Genomic DNA, 24,163 nt, shown 5'->3' on the forward strand with positions numbered 1-24,163 from the left:
TTATCAAGGGTTATTGAGGGTGGGAGGGTAGGGGAAGGAGGAAAACAAAAACCAAAAACCAAGGAGCTGATACCAAGAGCTCAAGTAGAAAGAAATATTTTGAAACAGATGATGGCAACATATGTACAAATGTGAGGGACACAGTGGATGTATGGATTGTCAGAAGAGTTATAAGAGCCCTCGATAAAATGATTTAAAACAATAATAATAAAATAAAGGGTTTGCATCTCAAGAGACTCAATTACTTTAGTCTCTTCTTCCCATCCCGTTCCCGTGCTCCTGCAATCTAACTGAAGAATTAATCTAAGCACTCACTGCCATCAAGTCAATTCTGATCTATGGTGACCCAAAAGCATAGGATTGAATCTGCCTGGGGGGTTCCTGAGGCTATAATTCTTTACCAGAGTAGAAAGCTTCCTTTTTCTCTCGAGGAGTAGCTGGTGATTTAGAACTGCTGACCTTCCCGTTAACAGCCCAGCCTGTGACTGACTGCTATCAGGGCTCCTTAACCTAACTTAGTAAAGCACCACAGGAAACCCACAGCTGCCCAGTGCCCGGGGCCCCATAACGATCCCAAAGGACAGGGTAGGGCTTCCTATCTTTGTGGAAGCAGTCTGCTACATCTTCCTCTCCAGAAGCGCCTGGTGGGTTTCAACTGCTGACCTTTCCGGGCTTTCTCCAAGAGCCCCCAGGACTCCTTCACCTAACCCCGTGCCCTGTGACTCCACAGAATTCTCTAAAGAACTGTGATGTAGGGGAGTGTGGGCGCTGTAAAAAAAAAAAAAAAAAAAAAAGAACTGTGATGTTAACATTTCTCCTGCTGCCTCCTTTCTAACTACCGGACAGGAAGTCATTGCATCTGGCCACTCATGGAGCTAAAAAACTGCTCGCTAAAGCAAAGAATGCTTTTTGTAGGTCTGTGGGCCTAATATTTTGGCAATTGGCTGCAAGAACAAGAACCTGAATATTTGGCATGTTTTCCATGGTTTTTCGCGTCTGTATGTCTGTGACTAAATTGCTGTCTGGCTTCCCTGCCTCTTTCACAAGCCAGGCTCTTCACTGCCAGGTGTGCTCTGGTTCAAGGCTCCTGCACCTGGGCAACTCTTCCCCACCCCCATATCTGCACCTGGGCAACTCTTCCCCACCCCCATATCTGCACCTGGATTGTGTGTGTATTATATTCTCTGTTAGTAGAGAGTTTAGGAATTCAGGGAAACATGAAATTACATGTGTTCCCACCATCTGCACACACACACTAATCATTTATTAAACCCTCACTCTGGGTTAAATGAGTTTTAAATGTGGAAGCCTCTGGAGATGTTTCCGTCCTGGCTGGTCTTGAACCCAAGGTCCGATTCGAGTTCTCTCGCTCCAGCGTCCACTCCACAAAGATCCCCAGTGGATGGTGTTCTGGATGAGGCCATCTTCTCCTGTAAAGATTTACAGCCTCGGTAACCCCCCAGGGACAGTTCTTCTCTGTCCTAGGGTCACTACGAGTCGTATCCGACTCGTGATAGTTGAGTTTAGGATTGTGTTGTTGTTGTTGTTGTTAGGGGCCCCAAGTAGCGTACGAAATAAAATTGGCGACTAAAGTAAAAGTGATCAAGTGATTGTATGGATACAGATGCGTCAGGGAGGACCTCAGGCGGTTTGGGATTTCTCTGTCAGCCTCCAGAGGAAAGGAAAAGTCGTCCAGGTCCCGCCGCTGCAGCTACACCTGAGCTATCCAGGACGCCCCCTGCCGGGAATAGCGGCCTCCGAGACTCTGGCCCCGTCCCTAGCCGCCCCAGTGGACCAATAGGAGTCGACCTCGGCCGCGCGTCACGAAGCGCTGGCCAATCGAGGAGGGCCACGACCGTAGAAAGGCCGGGCGCGGCGAGGGCGGCGCACAGGGCGGCGGGGGCGCGCACTCGGGTAGACGTCTCTGGCCATGGTGGTGGTGGCAGCCGCGCCGAGCCCGACCTCCGGGGCCCCCAAGATGCTGCTCCTGTCCAGCAAGCCCGCCACCGCCGCCGCCGGGGATCCGACTGGCCGGGCCCTGCCGCTCATGGTTTCCGAGGCGGCGGGCGGGGGGCCACCCCAGGCGCGCAAGCGACAGCGCCTCACGCACCTGAGCCCCGAGGAGAAGGCGCTGCGGAGGTGGGCGGGGGCGCGGGGGGCCAGGCCGGGCGCGGGGACACCGGGGCGCGGAGGCCCGGGGACCTGAGTTCCAGCCGCGCTGCCCCGATCGGGCTCCCGCGGCTCAGGTCCAGTGCCAGCGTGGCGCGGGGCGGGGTGGCAGGAAGTTGGGTCGGCCATCAGCCGCGCGCGGCATAGAGGCCAGGGCCGCTCAGGCCCTTATTCTTCCGTAGAGGTGACCAGCCCTGGCCGTGCGGCCCCAGGTTCTAGGTCCGTTCCCTGTGTGACCTCAGGTTGACCGCTCAACCTCTCAGATCTTGGTTTTCTTGGCTGTATTCCGGAGTCGAGGAGCAGCTGCTTGTTTTAGCCACTCTTGGAGGGGCGCGCCGCTGAAATGTCTGAATTATTGAAAGGGCCGACGAGGACTAGGTTCTTCCTTAAAAAGGGACCTCTGAGCGGGCTTAAGGGAATTCGTTGGAAAGTCCCATTCTTTTCACGTCGTTTTCCCATAAACTTTTTGAAGCCCCCCCGGGCATTTCCTGAGGAAGCTAGTGAAACATGTATACAATACTTATCCTTATGTCGACTTTCAACTCTTAACCACCCCATTAGAATACAGATGCCTCATAAGGTACCGGGGTTGTAATCTTTACAAGGGGCAGGCAGATCGGCAGCCTTTTCTCCAGAGGTGCTGCTGGGAGGTTCCAAACCTTTTTTGTGAGCAATACCAGGTGTTACCTTTGTGCCACCAGGGTACCTTTCGGAGCACTGTTGGTGGCCCCATAGAAAAAGCTAGTCTTGGCAGGTTTACAATGTGCACCAGGGGTGCTGAGTGGGAATTGACTCGATCTCAGTGAGTTTGGTTTTTCCAAATTATTGGACCTAATCATTGTGGTTACTAATGTCTCCTTGAGAAGGCTCCAAGGAGCCCTGGTGGCGGTGGGTTAGGCATAGGTCACTCTGAAATTCTCTAGAGGGTCACCAGGAGCCCAAATGGCAGTGAGGGCGAGTAGCCTGGGCCATGCCACCAGGGAAGGACCTCACCTACGATCTCAGTGCTAGTGACAAGCTTATTAGCCCCATGGGACTTGGGGGGTGGGGGAATGCTATAGGGTGATTGCAGGTGCTCTTTATCTAATCAGTCCAGGTTGGACCTTGTTTGGAATTGGAGTCAGGAAGCAGCGAGGCCAAAGGAGGGGGAGAAGGAAACGTTTTCATGATGCAAGAGGACCAGTCTGTGTGCCCAGCTCTTGCACTGGGGGGAGGGGGAGGGGGAGACGGCGCAGGATGAACCAGGCGAGTGATGCAATATGGGAGACAGAATGTAGCTGAGTCTTCCAGCCAGGCTGACAGGAGGTTCTGTTGTGTTGTATCGAGGGGAGGAGCCTGCCTGGGGTGTTTGACCACTTAGCTAGTTGGAACCCTCAGTGTCAATGAAAGCACCAGCTGACTATTATTCTCAAATAAAGCTAGGAATAAGATGAGCAGCTCACGGGGTGCTCCTTCTGTTGCAGAAAACTGAAAAACCGAGTAGCAGCTCAGACAGCTCGGGACCGCAAGAAAGCAAGGATGAGTGAGCTGGAACAGCAAGTGGTGGATTTGGAGGAAGAGGTGAGAAGGCTGCATGGCAAGGTGCCATCTTGGCTCCATTGTCAACCCATCCTTTGGGAAGTTTTCATCCCAATGTTTGCTGTCTCTGCCTTGTCAGAATGCAGCTGGGTGAGGCTGGGTCCACTCTAGGTTGGTGGGTTTGGTTTCCAATCTTGAATGTCAGAAAAAGTTGAATTAAGCAAACTATCTAGAGCTAGGTACCGTTAAAATGGTGGCTAAACGGGAAGGGAGCAGAATGGTTTCTGACAGGCCCTCTGGCATTTGGTGCTGGGTCTTTGTCATAGGTTGTGAGCTCAAGAAAGTTGAGTGAGTTCCAACAAAGTTACTGATGAAACTTAAGACTTTTCTAGGCTTGGCTGAAATCCAATAAATGCTACCTCCTCTTTCTAGGACCTGTTATCTAATCGAAGAAACAACCCACCAACGAAATATTATTCATCACCTTAAACAGACTCAGATGGTTCCTGTGCAGGTCTGGTTGGTGGGTTGTTCCTTCGACGTGTTACTTCCATACTCCTCTGCTGCTACCACTTCCATCATCAGCCAGTTCTGGCAAGGGTTTCTTTAACATTGCTAATTTGTTCATTGCATTTAAAAACCACAAGTCAGTCCTGAGTAGTAGCTAGAGGCATTGCGTTCTTCTTGGCCCTTCTTAAATCGCTGTTTTTAGAATTACAGCCTGCCCTTCTAGACCCTACCATGACTGACCACCAAAGCACAGCTCCTCACAAGTTCAAGAAGCCGAGCGCCCCGGTTGTGGTGCACCTTTATCAGATGAATTCTGAAGTAAACAACTTGAGATGCTTTAATGGCCTCTTACGAACTTCTTTCTAGAACCAAAAACTTTTGCTAGAAAATCAACTTTTGCGAGAGAAAACTCATGGCCTCATCGTTGAGAACCAGGAGTTGAGAGTGCGCTTGGGGATGGATGCGCTGGTTAGTGAAGAGGAGTCAGAGACCAAGGTAAGTTGTCTCCTGTATTTTGCGCCCTCACATGAGAGCAGGTCTTGAGTGACATAAGCCACCTCTCTTGGCCCCTTTGTTTCCGTTAACATTCTGGAGGTACAGGTGTTCTTGACACGATCCTTTAGTTCTCAAACATTTCCATGGAGGCAAGGTGCCCTTTCTTCAATGACACTCATTTTCCAAGTGTGTACTCGATAGTACTAAGTTCCAGGAATTTGATTAAGTTACATGGCCCAGAACTCAAAACTGTCATCAAGTACGTTCTTACTCACAGCAACCCTGTAGAGCAGGGTAGAATTGCCCCTGTGGGTTTTGGAGACAGTAACACTTAATAGTAGACGACCTTCCTCCCAAGGAGCAGCTGGTGGTTTTGAATTGCTGACCTGGAGGTTAGCAACCCAATGTGTAACCACCATACCACCAGAGCTCCTCTACTAGGAGGTATTAAGAAATACAGTTGCCACCAAGATGGACCAGGCAGACATATAAGACTCCAAACGGGAGGATGGTCAAATCAGACTTGAAGGCTACTAACAGTGTAGTTGCCCTTCGATTCTACTGTATGAATGAGTCGGTTAAGGATTCGTGAGACACCGCTCTCTGATAAGAGTAATGGCAAATGGATGACAGACCTTGAATGGATGCTCAAGGATGGACAACGGGGCAATTCTGTGAAGGTAGCATGTAGGAATGTGTTTATCAAAAAGATTCTAGGACATGTGCACTTTATTAAAAATTTTTGTTTAAGACTTATCAGGATGGCCTCTGCACTAGATAGAAAAAAGTATCACCCCACAGAGCCCCATTTTCTTAGCCTTTCTTGAGAAATTCAAAAGGCCCTGACAAAACTAAGGGCACTATAGAACTGGTTTTCTAGCTTTCTTGGTAGCATCCTTCAAGCCTTTGGGCTGCCTGTGTACTCATCCAGTTTTCATCTCCAGGGGAATGAAACGAGGCCAGTGACCGGGTCTGCTGAGTCCGCAGCACTCAGACTACGTGCGCCTCTGCAGCAGGTGCAGGCCCAGTTGTCACTCCTCCAGAACATCTCCCAATGGACTCTGACGGTGTTGACTCTTCAGACTCTGAGGTAGGGATCATGCTGAATGGTCAAAGCGCTGTATAACTCAATAGTGCCACCTTTTTGGTGTCTGGCATCTCTTAACTAGAGAGGTGAGGACAGAAGCTGGTGTGAGTGAGGTTAAAGGTGTCTTAGGGTGCTGAGTGGGGTCATCCCATAGCATCGTGGTTCATTTACAGCAGGAAACCTTGTCCTGAGGGTTCTGGGGACATTCTCAAATGCATTCTGATAGTTGGTCTTACTTGCCTTTTTGCTTCTTTCAGTCTGATATCCTTTTGGGCATTCTGGACAACATGGACCCAGTCATGTTCTTCAGGTATCTTTCCCCAGAGTCGACCAGCCTGGAGGAGCTCCCAGAGGTCTACCCAGAAGGACCCAGTCCCTTACCAGCCTCCCCTTCTCCACCACTGGGGACGTCACCAGCCAAGCTGGAAGCCATTAATGAACTAATTCGTTTTGACCACGTATACACCAAGCCTCTCATCTCAGAGATAACATCTGAGACAGAGAGTCAAGTTGATCTGGTAGTGAAAATCGAGGAAGCACCTCCCAGCCCCTCAGAGAATGATCACCCTGAATTCACCATTGCCGTGAAGGAAGAACTTGTAGAAGATGACTTCATCCCAGAGCTGGGCATCTCAAACCTCCTCTCTTCCAGCCATTGCCTGAAACCACCTTCCTGCCTGCTGGACACCTGCAGTGACTGTGCATATGAGGCCTCCCCTTCTCCTTTCAGCAACATGTCCTCCCCACTTGGTGTTGACCATTCTTGGGAAGACACTTTTGCCAATGAACTCTTTCCCCAGCTGATTAGCGTCTAAGCAGCAATTCAGTGCTGCCATCCTTGTCCTTGTGTATTAACATCACTGCCTGGAGGATAGCAGGGAGGCTCGCCTGTTCTACAAGCCAAAGTAGAGGGGTGCTGTCCTAGAGAATTCCTCTACGTATTGTCTGTTCAGATCTCATAGGTGACCCCAAGTATTGTCTTCTGACATCCAACAGCCCGAATACCCGGCTCTGACAGTAATTCAAAATCGACAGCTTTTAAGCTTGTGCCTATCTTAACGGCACTGCCCTAAAATAGTTGTTACGAGGTGACCACGCAGACAATAAGGGTTGTTGCACGAATGTCTTCACGTAGACATGGTCTCATTTCTCCTGCCCCTTCAGCATACCAGGCATGCTTCCAATTTTAGGTCCTTAGGCTTGTTCCCGGAAGCAGATACCTACCTGAGGGGGGCAACTTTTCCTTCACGTCCAGACCTAAGATCAAGAATCTTTTGTAAAATTACGGAAATTTACTGTGTAAATGCTTGAAGTTTCCCGGCTGCCGTAGCTACTGGAGGTGCTTTCTCCATTTATTTAAACTACCTGTGCAATTAAAAAGTGCAATGTAGCCTCCTCTCATTGCCTTCTTGAGCCCCATCCCTCTGCTATGGTGACACTTTTGTGAACATAACACTTATTAAAAGCGAAGGCAGTGTCCCCCCTGCCCTCTTTAATTCCTGCTGTGAGAACTGACCATCTGCTCCTTGAACAGCTACATTTCTGACCTAGGTCAGTTAACTGACAGCTCGTGGGTAAGCCCTGCTACTGCTCTGCCATCTTATAAAATGAATGGGACGTGCCATTAAAATACTTTGATTCCCTTGGCATTATGTAGGGATTGACAGCATTTTCTAGATTGAAACCCTCTGACTTTAACCACCACTGCGTAGCCAGCTAACGTTAAGATACTGTTAAGTCCACTCACTGTTGCAGCCACTATCCATCCATCAGGTTGAAGGTCGATCCAGCTCCTTTTCTAGAGACTGGTCTCTCCTGCTAACAATGTCTGTAGTATGGGTGATGGAGTCCCCAGCGCATCACTGATTTCCTCTTCTGTAAAGGAGATTGAGGATGTCTCTGAATGCTGCTGAGAGGATTGAGCAAGAAATGCATCCTAAATGCTTGGTACCTGCCGAACATGAAACTAAGTGCTCACAAGTTTGTTGCTGTAATTCAGTCTACTTGGGAATTCACTGACAGCAGAGTTTTTAGAGAGTAAAAGGCTTTCATCTATATAATTTGGCCTCTGCCAGTAAATGAAACCTAACCATGTATTTAACATTGAAATAGCATTATTTCCATTTAAGACGTGACCTCTGTCTGGGGAGGTTGGCATAAACTGACATAGGAAGAGGCTGGGTACAAAAAAAGCCGAAGACGGGCCCAGTGGTCCATCTCACTTCAGCCGAGTCCAAGGGAGTGAGTGATGTGTCGGGAGCTCGGGTCCTTGGTAGGCCTGAAAGTGAAACCACCTTTAAGATGTACACCACCCCCCTTCACCCCTATTTAGCAATACATGCTGCTGTGGGTACTAAGTTTCAGTACTTTCAATGTAAGGCCTGCCTTAAGCTGTTCCCAGGAACCTTTTCTCACCTGGTTTTCTGTAACTGAACATTAAGAAAGCTCAGAATCTATTGGAGAGCTTATACTTAAAAAAAAAAAAACACACACAAAAACCAACTGCCACTGCTTCAATTCCAACTCGGAGGGAGATGCAATTTGAAGGTATCAACCATTTCAATGAAATCGGAAATGATCAACCTGAGGTAATGGTTACAAATACAGAAGCATGTTAGCCTTCAGCACAGCACACCAGCACCCTGGTGGCACAATTGGCTGCTCTTTAACAATTTAAGCCTTAGGGCAGTTCTACTGTCCAAGAGGGTTGCTGGTAGTTGATTCAAGCACAAGCAGATTGGTCTTGGGGTTAGAAGAGCACCAACATCTGGAGGCTGAGGCTCAGGTCATTTACATCCAATGAGAATCATGTGAAAGAGGCAGCTGTTGAACAAATGGCACATGTGGCCAGGTTAGATGATCTGGGTTTCCTGAGATGGGTGACGAGTAATGACAGAAAACACCTGCTCAAGGACATTTCCAAACTGAATGGTGAGAACTAAAAATCAAGATCTTCCCGCCCCTAAACCGACACAAGCTTTCTATCCCAAGTACAATTTATATCTCACTGCTGAGGTCAATGGTGCAGGGGCCAACCAGCCTGCACACTATTTCCCTGGGTCTTACAGCACTATTTAGCCTGCCTCCTTTGCCTTTCTGTCAGACATACTAGTGACAGACCTGCAAGCTGGTGATGTTGCCCACTGCAGGGATACTTTTCAGGCATCAGCTCAATTATAACCTGCTACGAACTGAGCCTTTACCTGTGACTTAAGGTTCACTAAGGAACAGACAACTACTTTGCTGACCATAAACAGGTTGTAGGTGGTCTTAGAGCTGTAGTCTACCAGTCTATCTTCTTATACCTGGTTTCTCTAGAAAATGGGAAGTTTATGGGGTAAAAGGATTTGAACTCACTCTGCCTGAGAACACATTAGGAAATTATTTCAATGAAATCCAAAAGATCAAATTTACAGGAATCATTACAGTAAAACCAATTGTCCACATGGAAAAAATGTGAGCTGTTGCGTTAGATTACAACCCTAAATGTCACTCTCTTGTCCAGACTTGCCCTTCCAAATATACAGGTTTTAAAAATTAATTTTTTTAAAACGATTTTTAGACTTTAGCTGAAAACACCCTGTTGTTTTGTTACTGGAACCAAAAAATCAGCAAACCTTATAGAAAAACACAGCTGTGAACAAGCAGATAGTACTGCCACCCAGTGACGACATCCTGCAACTGCCAGAATCCTCAGCTGAGGTCCCAGGCCCCTCTGGGAACTGCAGTCTCCACTTCCACTTCTGGCTAGATTGGAAGGCGCAGTCGTGGACACCCAACAAATCAACTTCAGACACTTGCTCTGCATGTACAGCAGCCTGTGGCACAACAGCCTGCCAATCTGGAAAATTGCTGAAGTGTGAAATTTACCCTTAGCCTAATATCATCCTTAAAATAAATTTAAGGAAGATCATTAATATGAATATAATTTTGAACTACAACTGAGAGGAAAGCAAAGAAAATACCTAATCTCATATATTAAAGTGCAGAAACAGACTATGCAAAAAAAGTCCAAAACACTTAAGTTTTATTGAAAACCATAAAATACAGAAACCAGATTCTCTACTTACAGTAAAATTGACAGCATCTTCCATAACTCTCCTGCTACTCACCATTCTTGTCACAATTTAAAAAACAAAACCAAGTTCCAGATCCAAAAGAATCCTTCAGTTCTGCCCCCGCCCTAGTTATGTTTCTAATAAATTTTACCTTTTCACGAATGAGTTATCCTTTAATAATTAATATTTGTAAGAACCGGTTCTTCATATTAATTGGGAAAAAAACACCCACACACAGACATCCTATTCAAACTTAGAAAAAATATACATTTGTTCTTTAAAGCTCACCTGCTTTAAGATAGCCTTTTCTCTTCACACATTAGCATGGTATGCCATTGTTTGATCCATGCTACCATACTGGTGATGGTGAAACAGGCCTGGGAGGGAGAAGCTAAACCCTGGGCCGGGAAAGAAGAGCAAAGCAGAGGCACGGGGACTGCGCCAAGCACTCATGGGGAAGAAAATAACCCTTGTCCAAGCACACCCGACAAGGTGACGTTTCACACAAGAGCACGAAACATCTATTTTCCTGCCAGAACAATTATGTCAGATAACCGACTCTAGTAACAAGGTCTGGCTGGATTGTAATGAACTGAATCTGAACTCTCCTCCCCCCAGGGGGTGGGGATGCAGTGGGGCTCCAAAAAGGCTCTTGGAAAAATTCCATTCTCTTTTCATCCTATTTTCCCACCAACTTTTCTCATTTTAGATCTACCAATAGGGTAAGAGGCTTGTTTTGGGTCCTTGCTCACCTCCTTCCCGAAGGGTCTAGAGGCCTTTTGATCAGAGGCCTGCCCAGCAACTCCAAGAGAAGTCCTTCTCTGGAAAGCTGCCTCCTCATCTTCCCCCCTTTCACAAGGGCCAACTGCCTCCATGGGGCCGCCTCTTCTGGCTTCTTTGTGCTGGAACAAACTTCTCAGCATGGAGACTCCTTTAAGGCCACATGCTTTCAGTTGGTCCCATTAAATACTTCACAAGGCAGGAGTTTTCCAAACAGCATGTCTCAAACCCATGCACATTCAACAGGGTATGGTTTACATTCATCTCCAAGACTGAGAGTAAGAAACTATTAGCTGGGTTTCCAACCGGTTTCAATACTGAATTGCAGTTTGGGTCGTTTTACTATGTAGACATTAAATATTCTGTTTAAATATTAAACATTAAATCTTTTCCTGACTATCCAGATAGATGTGAGAAAGCAGGAACAACAGGCCAAGAGAAGAAACAATCCCCAATGACCAGACTTGTAACCAACTCCTGCACCGTTTGTAATAAGGTAAGGGACCTCCTACACGAGTTTCAGGGAGGCCTGGGAGCTGGATTCTAAACATTTACCTCTACGGGATAAACCATTCTTTTTCTACACAAGGAATCCAAGTCCTACCAAGGGGGGATGACATCCCCAAACAAAAATGACAAACTGGAGTGGTCTTCTGTTAGGTGACTAGCGGGTCAGTATTACACTCAGTTAAAAGTCATTAACAGATATTTGGTAGCAGTAGATAAATTGCCCTTTTACTTTGCCCTGAGTCCTTTGCCACACAGAAGAACTCTTCCTGAGAAATTAGAAATGTCAATCTTGGTTATCCCTGAGGGGCACCTTGAGCCTGGGCTAGGTGTTCAGAGAGCAAAGGTGCCCTGCAAGCTGAGAGCCACTCTCTACTGTCTGTTAGCCTTCCTGTGCAATTGGCTAAGCACCACGCCGATGGGCTACTTCAGTAAATCTCAATGTCCCTTGCCCATTGGGTTCTCAACAGATTTGTTGTTTTCTAAATTAGTACTAAAAGACAAACAAGTAAACCCAAACAACTTGCTAATACAGGTACACTTGTCTACCCTTTAGGGTTAAGCGGTAACCTTGGCTGAACAGCCAGGCCAGCAATTATGCAGGGAAAACCAAGGAACAACGGCAGGACAAAGCAGCTTTGAAGGAAAAACCTTTTCTGTGTTTTCACGGCATTTTCAGCGTCTGGTGATGAGGTGAGCCACTATGCTATTGGCTATTTCAATCGGCACAGCTACAGTAAACTGACAACTCGAGTGAGAGGTTTAGGGTGCTGTTCTACTTCCTAACAACAGACAGCAGCTACTGCTGTGCCCCTCACTTCTTACCAGTGACATACAGACATAGCATGTAAACAGAGCCAACCAGACTACGTCGTGCTCCAACGGTTGGTGGGAGGAGGAACCTGTTCCTTTCCATTGAGACTTGTCTCCCAGTGTCTGCAGGGTTTAGGCAGTGTCCTCTGTGACCAGAGTGGCCCCTACCCACTCAGCTTCTACACTTGCCTCTGAAGAGGCTGGCAGTGCTTTAATCAGCCCCCCTCCCACCACCCCCAGAAAACCAGCTTTTCCCTTGAGGAAAGCTTCCTTGGCAGAAAGTTGAATGCAGTGAGTGAACACTCAAAGTGAGAGTCCAGCCCAGATCTGAAGTGGGGTTTTATCAAGCCCGCTTCAGAAAACCTTCAAGTCCCTAGTCTAGGCAGGCAGGCTCATGGCTGAACACAAGAACCTTCTAGAATGTGACTTTACTGTAGAAAACCATTCCTAAAGTTCCATCTCTTCTTCTGTGCAAGCGGCTGTCTCCACGCTACTATAGAGAGGCACCCCTGTTTGGCTTGGTTCCAAGAACAGCTCAGTTCTCTGGGAGAAGGCAGGGCTGGCAGCCACAGGCTTGGTCGGCTTCTCTCCTGGGTAGCTCTTAGTGTTGGGTGATGGCTTTGGCTTCTCAGAAAGGAGTTCAGGGAGAGGTTTCCAGAGCACGAGCTCCATGGAAGGACGGCTCCTAAGACACAGAGATGTTCACACACACACAAACAAACTTAGGACATAAAAATAAGAGGAACGTACTAAAGGCTAACGTCAGTTACTGAATGTCTTAAAGGTGAAGGTGCAGCATCAAAGTAGAGGATTTACATCAAGCCAAACTGATCTTTAGAAAGGCCTCAAGCATGTAAAATCCCAACATTCTGCATGTGACTAACTAAATTCACTGGTATTATTGATGCTGTGATTCAAAGCAATACAAACATCCAAATGCACAGAATAAAGACCCAAGATTTACCAGGGAATGGGGGATGTTCAAAAGTTGGTGGGGAAATTACATTATCTTTTCTATTTTCCCACAAACACTTTGAAAATCCATCACATTTCAACATTACAATAGGTTTATAAATTGGCGTCATATTAGCCGACGTGGAATGCCATTACACACTCAAAATGAGGCACTGGACAAACGTGCTTGCAGTAGTTATTTGGCACAATGCTTTTTCGGTCAACCTAAAATGACTGCCCTTTCCCTGGCAGTGGCGGTTTCTTTTACCCAAAGACAAAAACTTGTGTCATCAAGTTAATTCTGACTCACAGTAACCCTGTAGGGCTGAGTAGAAAGTCCCCTGTGGGTTTTCCAAGGTTGTAACTATTTATGGAAGTAGAAAGCCTCATTTTTCTCCCAGGGAGCTGCTGGTGGAGTTGCTGCTGGCCTTGCAGTTAGCAGCCCAATGGTGAACTCACTAGGAGACAAAGGCAAGTAAGTCAAAATAAAATATAAATTAGGAATGACATGCCCAAAGACTAGCTTCTGGAAAACTACCAAGAGCAGAGAGTGCTATTTATTAGGTTAAAGGGCAATGTGACCTGCTCTCTCTTTGCTAAGCTATTTACCCACCCCCTCAGGACTGAGTAGTTAATAATCAGCTCAAGACAGGGCACTACCTCAAGATCTCTATGATCTAACGCCAAGCAGCAGCTAAACCTCCCAGAACAATCACTTCCACTGTGTTCAAAGGCAATGCTTCATCTCCAAGTACCTGACATCAGTGGGAATGGCAGTGCAGTGACACCCTCTGGGCTGCAATCTCCAAGGTCAGCACCACCAGCTGCTCCGAAAGAGAAAGACAGGGCTTTCTTTTCACTCCCATAACAGTTAAGTCTCGGAAACCCACAGGGGCAAGTCTACCCTGCCCTATAGGGTCACTCTGAGTCCATCGTCTTGGAGGCAATGAGTTTGGTTTTGTTTTCTTCTGCTTTCAAAAACTTAACCCTGACTAAACACCAAGCCTCCATAAAATATGTTCAAGTCCTAAATGCCTACAAAAGGTGCCCAGGTGACTTACATGTTGAACCACTAAACTACAAGGGCACCAGCTGAACCCAAAGAAGAAAGACGAGGCTTTCAACTCCCACAAAGATTGAGAGCCTGGGAAATCACTATGTAGGGTTGCTCTGAGTCAGAGTTGACCATATGGCAGTGGGTCTGGTTTGTTTCTAGGCTGAAGGGCCTGAGGGGCGGCTCGTACAGAAACCAAGAAGCTGTGCTTTGTGGCCTTCGTGGACATTGTGTTGACTGCTAGTCCAGTTCTGTCCATTTTTTAATTTCAATGGGGGTGCCTTAGAGAAATGAGATCCAGGTACGCAAGCACCTTTAGAAGGCAGTTCCTATCGCCAACCACAAAAAAATAGAAGCAAATCACCTTGTTTGCTAGTCCTCTATTTACAAGGAATAGACTATCGTGCATTTCAGCACCTCAACCAAGAAGTGGGCAAAGCAGCCCATTCCCAAATACTACAAAGTCTGACTTACAGAGTGTTTACTCATGCCAATAAACTAAGGCAAGGCCAATCTCCAACAGGCCAATGGGCTCAAAACACCACCTTCTGGTGCTGCCCCCTGCCTGGTGATCAGGAAGAGATGACAACCCCGAAGAGGAGAGGACTAGCACACACCGGTCTCCCCTTACAGATCATAAAAGGTACCCAGACTTACATGCACTCAATCATTTTCCTGGTAAAGATTTCATCAAAACCTTGTTTCAATCCTGTTTTCATGGTATCAGAAAGGACTAGGCTGGGGAGATGGCTAATAATTCTGTCAGCTTCAACTTCTTCATCTTCATCAATTATCCTAATTAAGAAAGAGAAAGGAGCAGAAGAGGAAATTATTTACTTAAGACATTCTAACAATTGGGGAGAGTGTTTTATTTTATTATTATTTTTTTAATTTTTAAAAAACATTTTATTAGAAGCTCATACAACTCTTATCACAGTTCATACATATACATACATCAATTGTATAAAGCACATCCATACATTCCCTGCCCCAATCATTTTCTTTTTTTACTTTTATTATTATTTTTTAATCAAATGAAGTAGAATAAAAGCACCAGCTGCTACAGCAAAAGTTCAACGTAAAAGTTTGGGTTTAAAAAAAAAGTATCTACAAAAGAACTGTTCAACATTTCAATTTAACAAAAGTTTTATATTAGATGCAATCAGATTTGAAGATGTCTCAGAAAACAAACCCAAAATGGAAGACAGAGGTAGTAGGTGAGAAAGCTGAATTAGTCTCTGTCCATGAGAATAGCTCATGTTTCCGTGCAAAGTGCATGCTTTTGAGTTCCCTGATTGTGATAGCAATGAGGCAGTTACGGTGGCTGCCAACTTACCTGTCCTCAATTTCCTGAAGCTTCCTTCGGGCAACTTCACACTGTGGTTCAGCGGTTGTCTGGTCCATTTCTTCAAAGGCCACATCTAACATGCCAGACAGAGGAAGGCCACTAGTGCACGGATTGGCGCCATGACCTTCTACTTCCTGATGTGCACAAAGAATCCAGTCAGTAGAGCCAGGACAGAGCCCTGCTCCCAGCAGTCTTTTCTTTCTCACTGGACAACTGAAGAAAAAAAATGTCATCAATGAAAACACCAACTTTCCCCCTAAAATTAGCTAGAAAACAAATGAAACGGCCAGCGCCCACCTTTAAATTCTTATTTGCACAACAAAAATAAAAACAAACACAACATCTTTTTCCATCACCCTCACAGCCTTCCTGAGAGGGTTTCTTTCCTTTTTAGACCAGAAGTGTTCAACAATGAGAACTGGTCCAAGGAGAAGTAAAGAAACCCAGTAGACCAAACACAGTTAATTCATGGGGCGCGGGTAGCGGAGTGGTTACTCACTGGCCTGCAGTTCACAAATGAGTCAGTCTCAGAACCCCACAGAGACAGTTCTACCCTGTCCTACAGGATTGCTGAGTCACCGCTGACTCAATGGCAGTGACCGACAACACAGTTAATTCACACTACTACCGTTAATTCTTACTATGGAAAACAATAGTATTGTCTTACTACTGGCTCCACAGAGAAGTGTCCTGGTCACAAAGGGAAGTGTCCTGGCAGTCACCCTATACCCTTTTCTAGGTGGGAAAATAGTATGCCCTATCAGCTCAGTTCCACATAGTTCAGTGTAGGTGATGCTAGGCTTTCTCATTGCCCTCCACAATGTCAGAGGCTGTCATACGGTTCTATCAATCCATCCCCAATAACGGGGTCCATTTTATCCCCATCTTACAACATGTCACCTTCACCTCCTAGACAAATTCATGGTCAGAGACTTGGAAACTAAGGCCTAGGAAACCTCACAATCATGGCAGAGAGTGGATATTTGGAACCAGGTTCCAGAGCTTGCAAACCCTGCCTTTCTGCTGCTGCCACTAAATCCCTTGACTCCATAAGGGCAATAAGCTGTTCAAACGCCTTCCATAAATTAGTATTTAAAAGTCCCACACCATGAGAATTTTAACTAAAAAATGTCTGAAGTTAAAATTGGCAGCCACCCCCATTCTACTTAGGAATTTAGGCTACGAAGACTTTATCGCTTGGGCATCAGAAAGTGTAGTATCAAGACCAAGCCAGAGTTCTGTAGCCAAAATTCACTAATGCTACCACTACCTCTGATCCTCGAAACCGAGTCAGAGGACCACACCATCTATCTACCCACTGCCATCCAAGTCAATTCTGTTCATAGCCGTCCTTACCTATGGTTTCTGAGGCTGGAACTCTTTGTTTCTCCCATGGAGTCAAAGGAAGCAATATGCATTTTTTAAAAGGAAATTCCTATCCATGTTAAGACTGGGAAAGTCAGTATTTGAAGTTGCTGCTGACAGAAACTCTGAGAATAATGCTCTCCTAGGAACCTAGAGTGTTGAGTACAATCAACTATTGTACAATAGGTTTTATTTACAATAAGTTTCAATCAAAAGTATGTGTGGGTGTATATAGATAGACATATATATTTATATATATTTAATGGCTCCCAAAGGTTCATGAAAAAAATTCCAGCACCTTTTCAGTTGTTTTCCAAACACTCTGTGTAACCTCCTTGTATGTGTGTACATATGTATTTGTCTGTATAATATACATACATACACATACTATTTCCATGATATATGGGCAGTTTTTAAAGTATAGGACCTTTTTAAAGAGATGATAAAGACATACATCTAAGAGCCCAGTTAAGAAATGATAAATCTACAGGGAATAGATAATTTCCTAGCACAGTACCCACTTCAACTTTATCATATATCTAACATCATCTAGCGAGGAACCTTGGTAGCATAGTGGTTAGAGTTGGGTTGCTAACCAAGAGATCAGCAGTCTGAAACCCACCAGCTGCTTCTGGGAAAAAGACGGGGCTTTCACCTCCAGTAAAGAGTTGAAAGTCTCAGAGAACCGCAGGGGCAGTTCTACCCTGTGGAACAGAGTCCCTATAAGTTGGCATCTGATCAATGGCAGTGAGGTTTTCTTTTTGGTATCAACATCTATTTCACTTCAACATGATCCGGTAAGTATTTCATGCCTAGTGTGGGGAGAGACCATGACATGTAATTATAATAGTAAAAAATACTCTAGAAAGATTAATGGAGACTTAAAGGCTGCAAATTGGAGAGAGGGGCAACTCTGAGAGATGCCCCTCTGTAGGCTTCGATCTCTTCACATGCAAATTAAAGGCAGTTTATTAGCCTTTTAAGTAAACAGTTTGCACACTTTTAAGACTTAGTTAAAAGGCAAATGACAAATTTGGGGAAAGCACTTGCAACACACATAGTAACATGCCAACTTCCTGAAGAAAGACTTCTTGGGAGTCATGGGAAAAATACCATCAAATCAATAAAACAAAAACACCCTATTATCTTCCAATATCATTTTCCCATAAGCCTTTTTATAAAACATGAACTCAACTAGTCAAATATTAAACACAAATGGCTTAAGTGAAAATGTTCGACACTTATAATTAGCAAAATGCAAATTGTTACTCAATAAGACCCTACACACATAAAAGCGAGTCAAAGATAAAGTTGGTAAATACTTAGGAAACCAACCGATGAAAGCATCATCCCAGATCCAGAGCACTGTGGGCATCCCCAGTGGCACCCCCTCCAGGCAACCATGTCTTCTATGTTAACTACTCTCTTAAAAAAAAAGAAAAGCATGAAGATATATATGCGCTACAAAGCTTCAAAAAGTTCATGAAAAGATTCCATTATTTTCTAATCCCACTTGATCATAAACTTTTTAAAGCCCCCTCATACATCCCTAAATCTTGCCCAATTTTCAATTCGGTATTTTAGGGTATTAGTCTGTACACATCCTTGTGGTGTTTCTTTTACTCACATTATGCTTAAAAAGCACATCGACATTTTTTTCTGTACAGGACTGTATTTACTCTATCCATTTGACCATTGTGAGGCATCTGGGTTGCTTCCAGGGTTAGCAGGGTTCCTGTACCTGGGACACACCAACTTCTTATGTTTGGGTAAAATGATTTGTGTTCCTTCACCTTTATTTAGGTAATCCCCAGCTGTTTTCCAAAATGCTTACTCCAATTTACACTCCACATCCGATGGTGGAGTGGTATCTCATTGTGGTTTTAATATACATTTTCCTAAAGACTTAAAAAGGTGAACACCTTTCATTTGCTAACCTTTCATTTTTATTTCCCTTGGGGAATCTTCAATGAAGATTGAATGGGAAATTCTTCAATGGGGAATTTTCATTGAAGCTGCTGGCCTATGAAATACAATTCTTCACCCATCAATTAAGCAGTGATCCCAAAATTAGAAATGATAGTTCCAGTGAGAAGATAGAAAAATGGCATTCCCCCTGATATGAGTATAAATCCTATGAGTGTTTATTAATCCAGTGATCTGGTAAATACATAAAAGAATCTTACAAGAATGGTCACGGTATCTTAAGCCCCAAAGCTACTGCCAGCAAGTTGATCCCAACTCACAGCAAGGCTACAGGACAGAAAAGAATGGTTTACTCCCTGGTGTTTCTGACACTAAATCTTTCCAGGAGCAGACTGCCTCGGCAGTGTGGCTGGTAGATCTGAACTGCTGACCTAGTGGTTAGGAGGCCACAGAAATAGTAGGCTTAAGTACTTAGGTGTATGTCACCCTAAGAAGGCTTGGTAGTCCAAGAGCCAAGGAATCCCAGCTGCGATCTGAACCCACTCACATAGTATGCTCCGGGCTTCAATCCATGAGGTCAGACTGGACTTTCTACTCTCAGAAGCAGTTCCAGTCTTGGAAGCTCACCGGGCAGTTCTACTCTCTCTTGTAGAGTTGCTATGAGTTGGCATCAACTTGATGGTGATAAGTTGGTTTGTTTTTTTCTTCAACATTTTACTGGGGGCTCTTACAGCTCTTGTAACACTCCATACCTCAATTTTATCAAGCACATTTGTACATGTTGCTATCATTTTCTAAACTTTTACTTTCTATTTGAGCCCTTGGTATCAGCTCCCTCCTCCCACCCACCCCAACACACACACTTTGGTTTTTTAAAAATAGACTTCAAGGGACAAAAACCTGGCAACCCAGTTCACCTATACAGAACACAGCCATAAACAACCCTCTGGGGAAGTTCTATTCTGTCACACGGGGTGGTTATGCGTCTAATGGCACCCAACAAGCACCCTACAGCAGGATTCCAGGCAATGGTGGGAAAAGAAGTTGGGTAATTCCACAGGCTGACCTTGAACAAGCTACAGGGCAGTACAATGAAAAGCACAAGGAACAGCAGAGCATGAACATTCGCTTCCTACAAAAGCAGTAAAATCAGAGGGCTTCAGGAGGAGGAGGAGCCCGGTGGCACCAAGGGTTAGTGTTGGGCTGCTAACCGCAATGGTTCACACCTGTGAACCCACCAGGGCAATGGTTCACACCCACCAATTGCTCCATTGGAGAAAGACCTGGCCATCTATTTCCCACCAGAAACCCTCTGGGACAGCAGTTCTACTCTTGTCTTTTAGGGTCACTAGCAGTCTGAATCAATTCCACTGGGGTGCAATTTCCCCCTACACAACTAAAAGGATCCCTGGTGGTGTAGTGGTTATGCATTGGGCTGTGATTCCCCAAGGTCAGCAGTTCCAAATCACCAGCTGCCCTCTGGAGAGAAACGGGGCCTTCCATAAGGAGTTGCAGCCTCAAAAACCTCACAGGGACACTTGGGGCCTGTCGGCATCGACTTGATGGCGATGAGGTTTTGTTTGGTTTACATACAACTAAAAACGTACATTTTTAGACAATCTTCTAAATGAGGAACAGGAATAAGGTAGCCGGGGTAGCCTAGGAGGAAGAGACTTGGGAGCGGCCTGGAAGAATCTGGTTCCAACAGGTGGGAAGTCTTCCCCCAACTTGACTCTCAACCACTCAATTTCCTTCCCCAGAAAGCAGTACCAGACAGGAGCCGGAAGTGCTCCCTTTTTCGCTTAAAACACGGAGTTAGGGGGATATCTTGAAAGCAGGTGGACACGAAGAGTGGCCCCAAAGTGAATGAATGGTGCGTGCAACTTACTCATCGTCGTCGTCCTGCTGCTCCCGCTTGTGTTTCTTCTTGCTGTGCGCGGGAACCCTGGGGAAGCAAGCGGACAGCACGGTCAGCGGCGAGTGCAGCCCGCGCCCGGTCACGGGCCCGACAGGTGGCCGCAGACGGACAGCGAAGCTGCTTGCGGCGGGGGTCCGGAGGGTCACCTGGCGGGACGCTCGCACCGCGGGCAGGGCTCCTGTCCCCACTGTGCGGGGCCATCCGTGGGACTCTGCGGCCTCGAAGGGGACCCGGGCGAGCTCAGGCGCCTTACGGTTAACGGCTACGAGGCTCGGTCCCCGCCTCGGTAAACTGAGGCTGCGAAGCCTCCCCCGGAGGGCTCCCGCGTCCGTCGCGAGGGGCGGCCCGCCCGCCCGCCCGCCGGGTGCCTCACCCACCGTCCGCGCGCCGCGCTCCCGCCCGGGCTGCTCGGGGCGGCGCGGGGCCCCGGCCGCAGGGCCAGCTCGGTGCCGTCCGCTCCCGGCGCGAAGGCCCGGCCGGGGAAGGCCGCCGGCGGCGGCAGGAAGTCCGCGCTGCCGCTCAGAGGACGCCCGCAGAAGGGCCTGCCCAGCGCAGCCATGGCCGGCGAGGCGTGAGGGCTGCGGCCGCGGCCCGCACCGTCCGTCTCCTCCAGCCGAGGCGACTGCCGAGAGGCACCCGCTGCGGAACCTGCTCCAGGCCCCACGTCACGCCTTCTAGAACCCTCCACCTCAGGCGCCCCGCCCCGACGCACGCCGGGATTTGTTGTGTGTGGGCCCGCGGCCGCGAGGGCCGCTGGGAGTTGGAGTTTTGCGGACTACAGGCAAGATGGCTGCCGCTCGGCCTGCTGCTAAGTGGCCCTTGGCGGAAGGCTCTGGGGGACCTGCAATCGGGCCTAGCTTGTGGCAAGTGCTTCATTGGAATCCTCACCCCGTAAGCTATGTAAAATCTTGACCTCAGTTTCTTCAGTACTAAAACCGGAGTAAGAATAAATCTCCAAAGAATTCATCGGCTCATAGGAACCCCAAAGGGCTGGGTAGAATTGCTCGCAGGCGTGTCGGAGGCCATGACTCTCTGGGAGTGAAAGGCTCGCCGCTGTTGGAGCCACTGGTGGTTTCCAGTGCGGACCTGGTGAAGACCAGCCCGTGGTGTAAGCCCTACGCTCCCAAGCTAGGGCGGAGTATTCTCTCATTACAGATCAACTATTAGTTCCTCCTGTGTTTCAACATAAACGAAGTTGCGGATGCCTAAGAGGGAACGACATAGAAAGTCATTACAACCTTAGAATTCCTTGTAAGAGTCCAGGTAAACCTTCCAACTCTGCCTGGGACATTCATCAACGATTGACAGCATCTCCCACATGGACTTGGGAGACAAGAATTGCTGGATCCAATCACTCACTGGGTTTGGAGGATTGCGGGGTAATTTCCCAAGTTCTTGCTCCTCAACCCTGAAAGAATTCACGTGGCAGAAGCACTTTTGTAAGCCCAAGTGACTTTCATGAGGAAATAGCGTGTTTCGGGCAACACAGTCTCAGAATAGTACACACTCTCCCTGGATAACTTCCAAGGCCGAAGGGGGGAATCACTGAGAGTTTGCAACCAAAAATGGCCTGGGGGAGGGGGTGGGGAGAGGACTGTCTCAAAAAACCACGTGGAAAATGGCCTCTTCCAGGGAGCTTAAAAAAGGTGGGAAATGGCCGGAAAGGTGTGGCTGAGGAAGCAGGAGGAGCAGAACTGAAAGAGAAAGAGCTCTCCCCTCTTTCTGCTTTTCACCCCTTTCTAACCCCACCTGCGGTGGGCGTGGTTGCAGTTATTGGCCATCCTTAGGGGCTGCATTTAGCACATGCATGATGATGGAGTGTTGCTGGTTTCTAGTTCCCAAACCCAAAACTTTATAGATTTCTTCCAAACTCCTTTTTGATGGCATGGCCAGCTAATTTTCTTAGCCTAGGCATTTGGTAGAGGCAACTCCCTTTTCCCTAATCTTCTTGTTTGTCAGGTTCAAGTTATTATGAAGTGGTCTTAGGGAGTTGTCATTTATTGTTAAATTATCTTATTAAGTTGTTTATTTCCATGAGCACATGTATAGCAAAACATTTGCAATTTCAGTATGTTTTGCAAGTACAATTCGGTGGCATTTTTCATGTGTAACTATCACCACTAATCACTCTCCACTTCCAAATTTTCCCATCTTATATTTTTTTAATTTAAGGAGAACATTTATTAAGTATAAAGACAAAGATACATCATCCAGATGAGGGAGACCATTAGAACCAGGTCATAAGAGCATCCAAGGGATTGACTGGGAGGGCAAAGGATACTGTCACAAAAGCGTGACCGGTGGCAGATCAATGGGGGCAGGTACATGGGGGACTACAGAAGCAAGATGGAACCCTGACTGGGACATGTACGTTATGTTAGAACATTGGTTCTTAACCTGTGGGTTGCAACCCCTTTGGGGATGAATGACCTTTTCACAGGGTCACCTAAGACCATGGGAAAACACATATTTCCTATGGTCTTAAGAACAGAGATACCACTCCTTTATCTGTCTCCAGGCGGGTCAGCCCACATGCAGATATGCTGATTTGGTGAGAAAGAAGTTATCTCAACCTTCCCACTGATGTTGGCTTTTTAAGCATACTGTCAAAAAATGTAGCAAAGTAGTTTACTGTTGTTATATTAAAACTGTTACCCATGCACCATGCTGCAAGACAAAATTTCATTTATTTGTCATTAAAGATATATATTTCACAATATATGGCATTGTTTTTGTGATCAATCACCATGCTTTAAGTATGTTCAATTTGTAATGGTGAAAATACATCCTACATATCAGACAAATACATGATGATTCATAACAGTAGCAAAATTACAGTTATGAAGTAGTAACGAAAATAATTTGGTTTGGGGGGTCACCACAACATGAGGAACTGTATTAAAGGGTCGCGGCATTAGGAAGGTTGAGAACCACTGTATTAGAAGAATTTACCAGATTGATCAGGGCATGACTCCTAACTACTGATACCAGTGTGGCAGTTTCCATCGAGGACACACCCAGCCAAGGCCCTAAGGAAGATTACCCCTCCCTGGGCTTGTCCCGGGAGGTACAGGTTTCCACTTTCCATGCCCTCTACCTGAGGATAATACTGTTCGCAGCCATGATTAGGTGATCAGAAGGAATTCAATGGGAGTGCAATCTATCTGTTGGTGTTGTTAGGTGCCCTCCAGTCAATTCCCACTCAGCGACCTTATGTAAAACAGAATAAAACACTGCTCAGTCCTGTGACACCCTCACAGTTGTTCTAGGTTGACCCCATCATATAGCCACTGTGTAGATCCATCTTGTTGAAGGCTTTCCTCTTTTTCATTGACCCCCACTACTTTACTCCCTCGTAATGTTGTAAGCTAACAGGTTTGATGACTACTAGAACCCCCAAAATTCCAATTTACAGTGTTGATTAGCCAGCGCTTCGGATGGCCAAGTGGTAGGTCTGAATTACTTCTACTACACAGCCATGTAAATGACTTACAGAGGTCAAAACAAGCGTCCGTTTACAGAAACTGAGTTGGAGGCACATCCCAGGAACAATCAAGATTGTGAAGGACATTCTGATCACACAGTACATTCTGAGAACATAAACGGGGGTGGGGTCAGGAGGAGTTTTAAACAATTTTAAAATGGCGTTCCTTATGTTAAG

The 24,163-nt window shown here is 46.4% G+C and overlaps 2 protein-coding genes across 2 annotated transcripts; one reads left to right on the plus strand and one right to left on the minus strand.

Moving 5' to 3' along the window:
* The first annotated feature begins 1,887 nt into the window (after nucleotides 1–1,887).
* XBP1 (X-box binding protein 1) lies at nucleotides 1,888–7,169 on the plus strand. Its single transcript, XM_075534555.1, is given in 6 exon segments — nucleotides 1,888–2,139; nucleotides 3,633–3,729; nucleotides 4,564–4,692; nucleotides 5,637–5,672; nucleotides 5,675–5,782; nucleotides 6,037–7,169. Coding segments are annotated over 6 exon segments (1,137 nt in total). The 5' UTR covers nucleotides 1,888–1,930; the 3' UTR covers nucleotides 6,595–7,169.
* Nucleotides 7,170–9,789: 2,620 nt separating this feature from the next.
* Nucleotides 9,790–21,181, minus strand: CCDC117 (coiled-coil domain containing 117). Its single transcript, XM_075534556.1, has 5 exons — nucleotides 20,880–21,181; nucleotides 20,473–20,529; nucleotides 15,282–15,506; nucleotides 14,603–14,740; nucleotides 9,790–12,622 (listed from the first exon to the last, which is right to left on the minus strand). The coding sequence occupies exons 1-5, from the start codon at nucleotides 21,059–21,061 to the stop codon at nucleotides 12,385–12,387; spliced, it is 840 nt and encodes a 279-aa protein (XP_075390671.1). The 5' UTR covers nucleotides 21,062–21,181; the 3' UTR covers nucleotides 9,790–12,384.
* Nucleotides 21,182–24,163: the final 2,982 nt, after the last annotated feature.

Source organism: Tenrec ecaudatus, chromosome 16 (assembly GCF_050624435.1).
Source record: "Tenrec ecaudatus isolate mTenEca1 chromosome 16, mTenEca1.hap1, whole genome shotgun sequence".
Taxonomy (NCBI): Eukaryota; Metazoa; Chordata; class Mammalia; order Afrosoricida; family Tenrecidae; genus Tenrec; species Tenrec ecaudatus.

What these genes read in the sequence shown, in the direction of transcription:
- CCDC117 (XM_075534556.1), bottom strand. Translation starts at nt 21,061, where the DNA reads ATGGCTGCGCTGGGCAGGCCCTTCTGCGGGCGTCCTCTGAGCGGCAGC. An exon ending in CTTCAGGAAATTGAGGACAG is followed by an intron (nt 14,741 to 15,281) that starts GTAAGTTGGCAG and finishes TTTCTTAATTAG; the next exon opens with GATAATTGATGAAGATGAAG. An exon ending in AGGAAAATGATTGAGTGCAT is followed by an intron (nt 12,623 to 14,602) that starts GTAAGTCTGGGT and finishes TCTGTGTCTTAG; the next exon opens with GAGCCGTCCTTCCATGGAGC.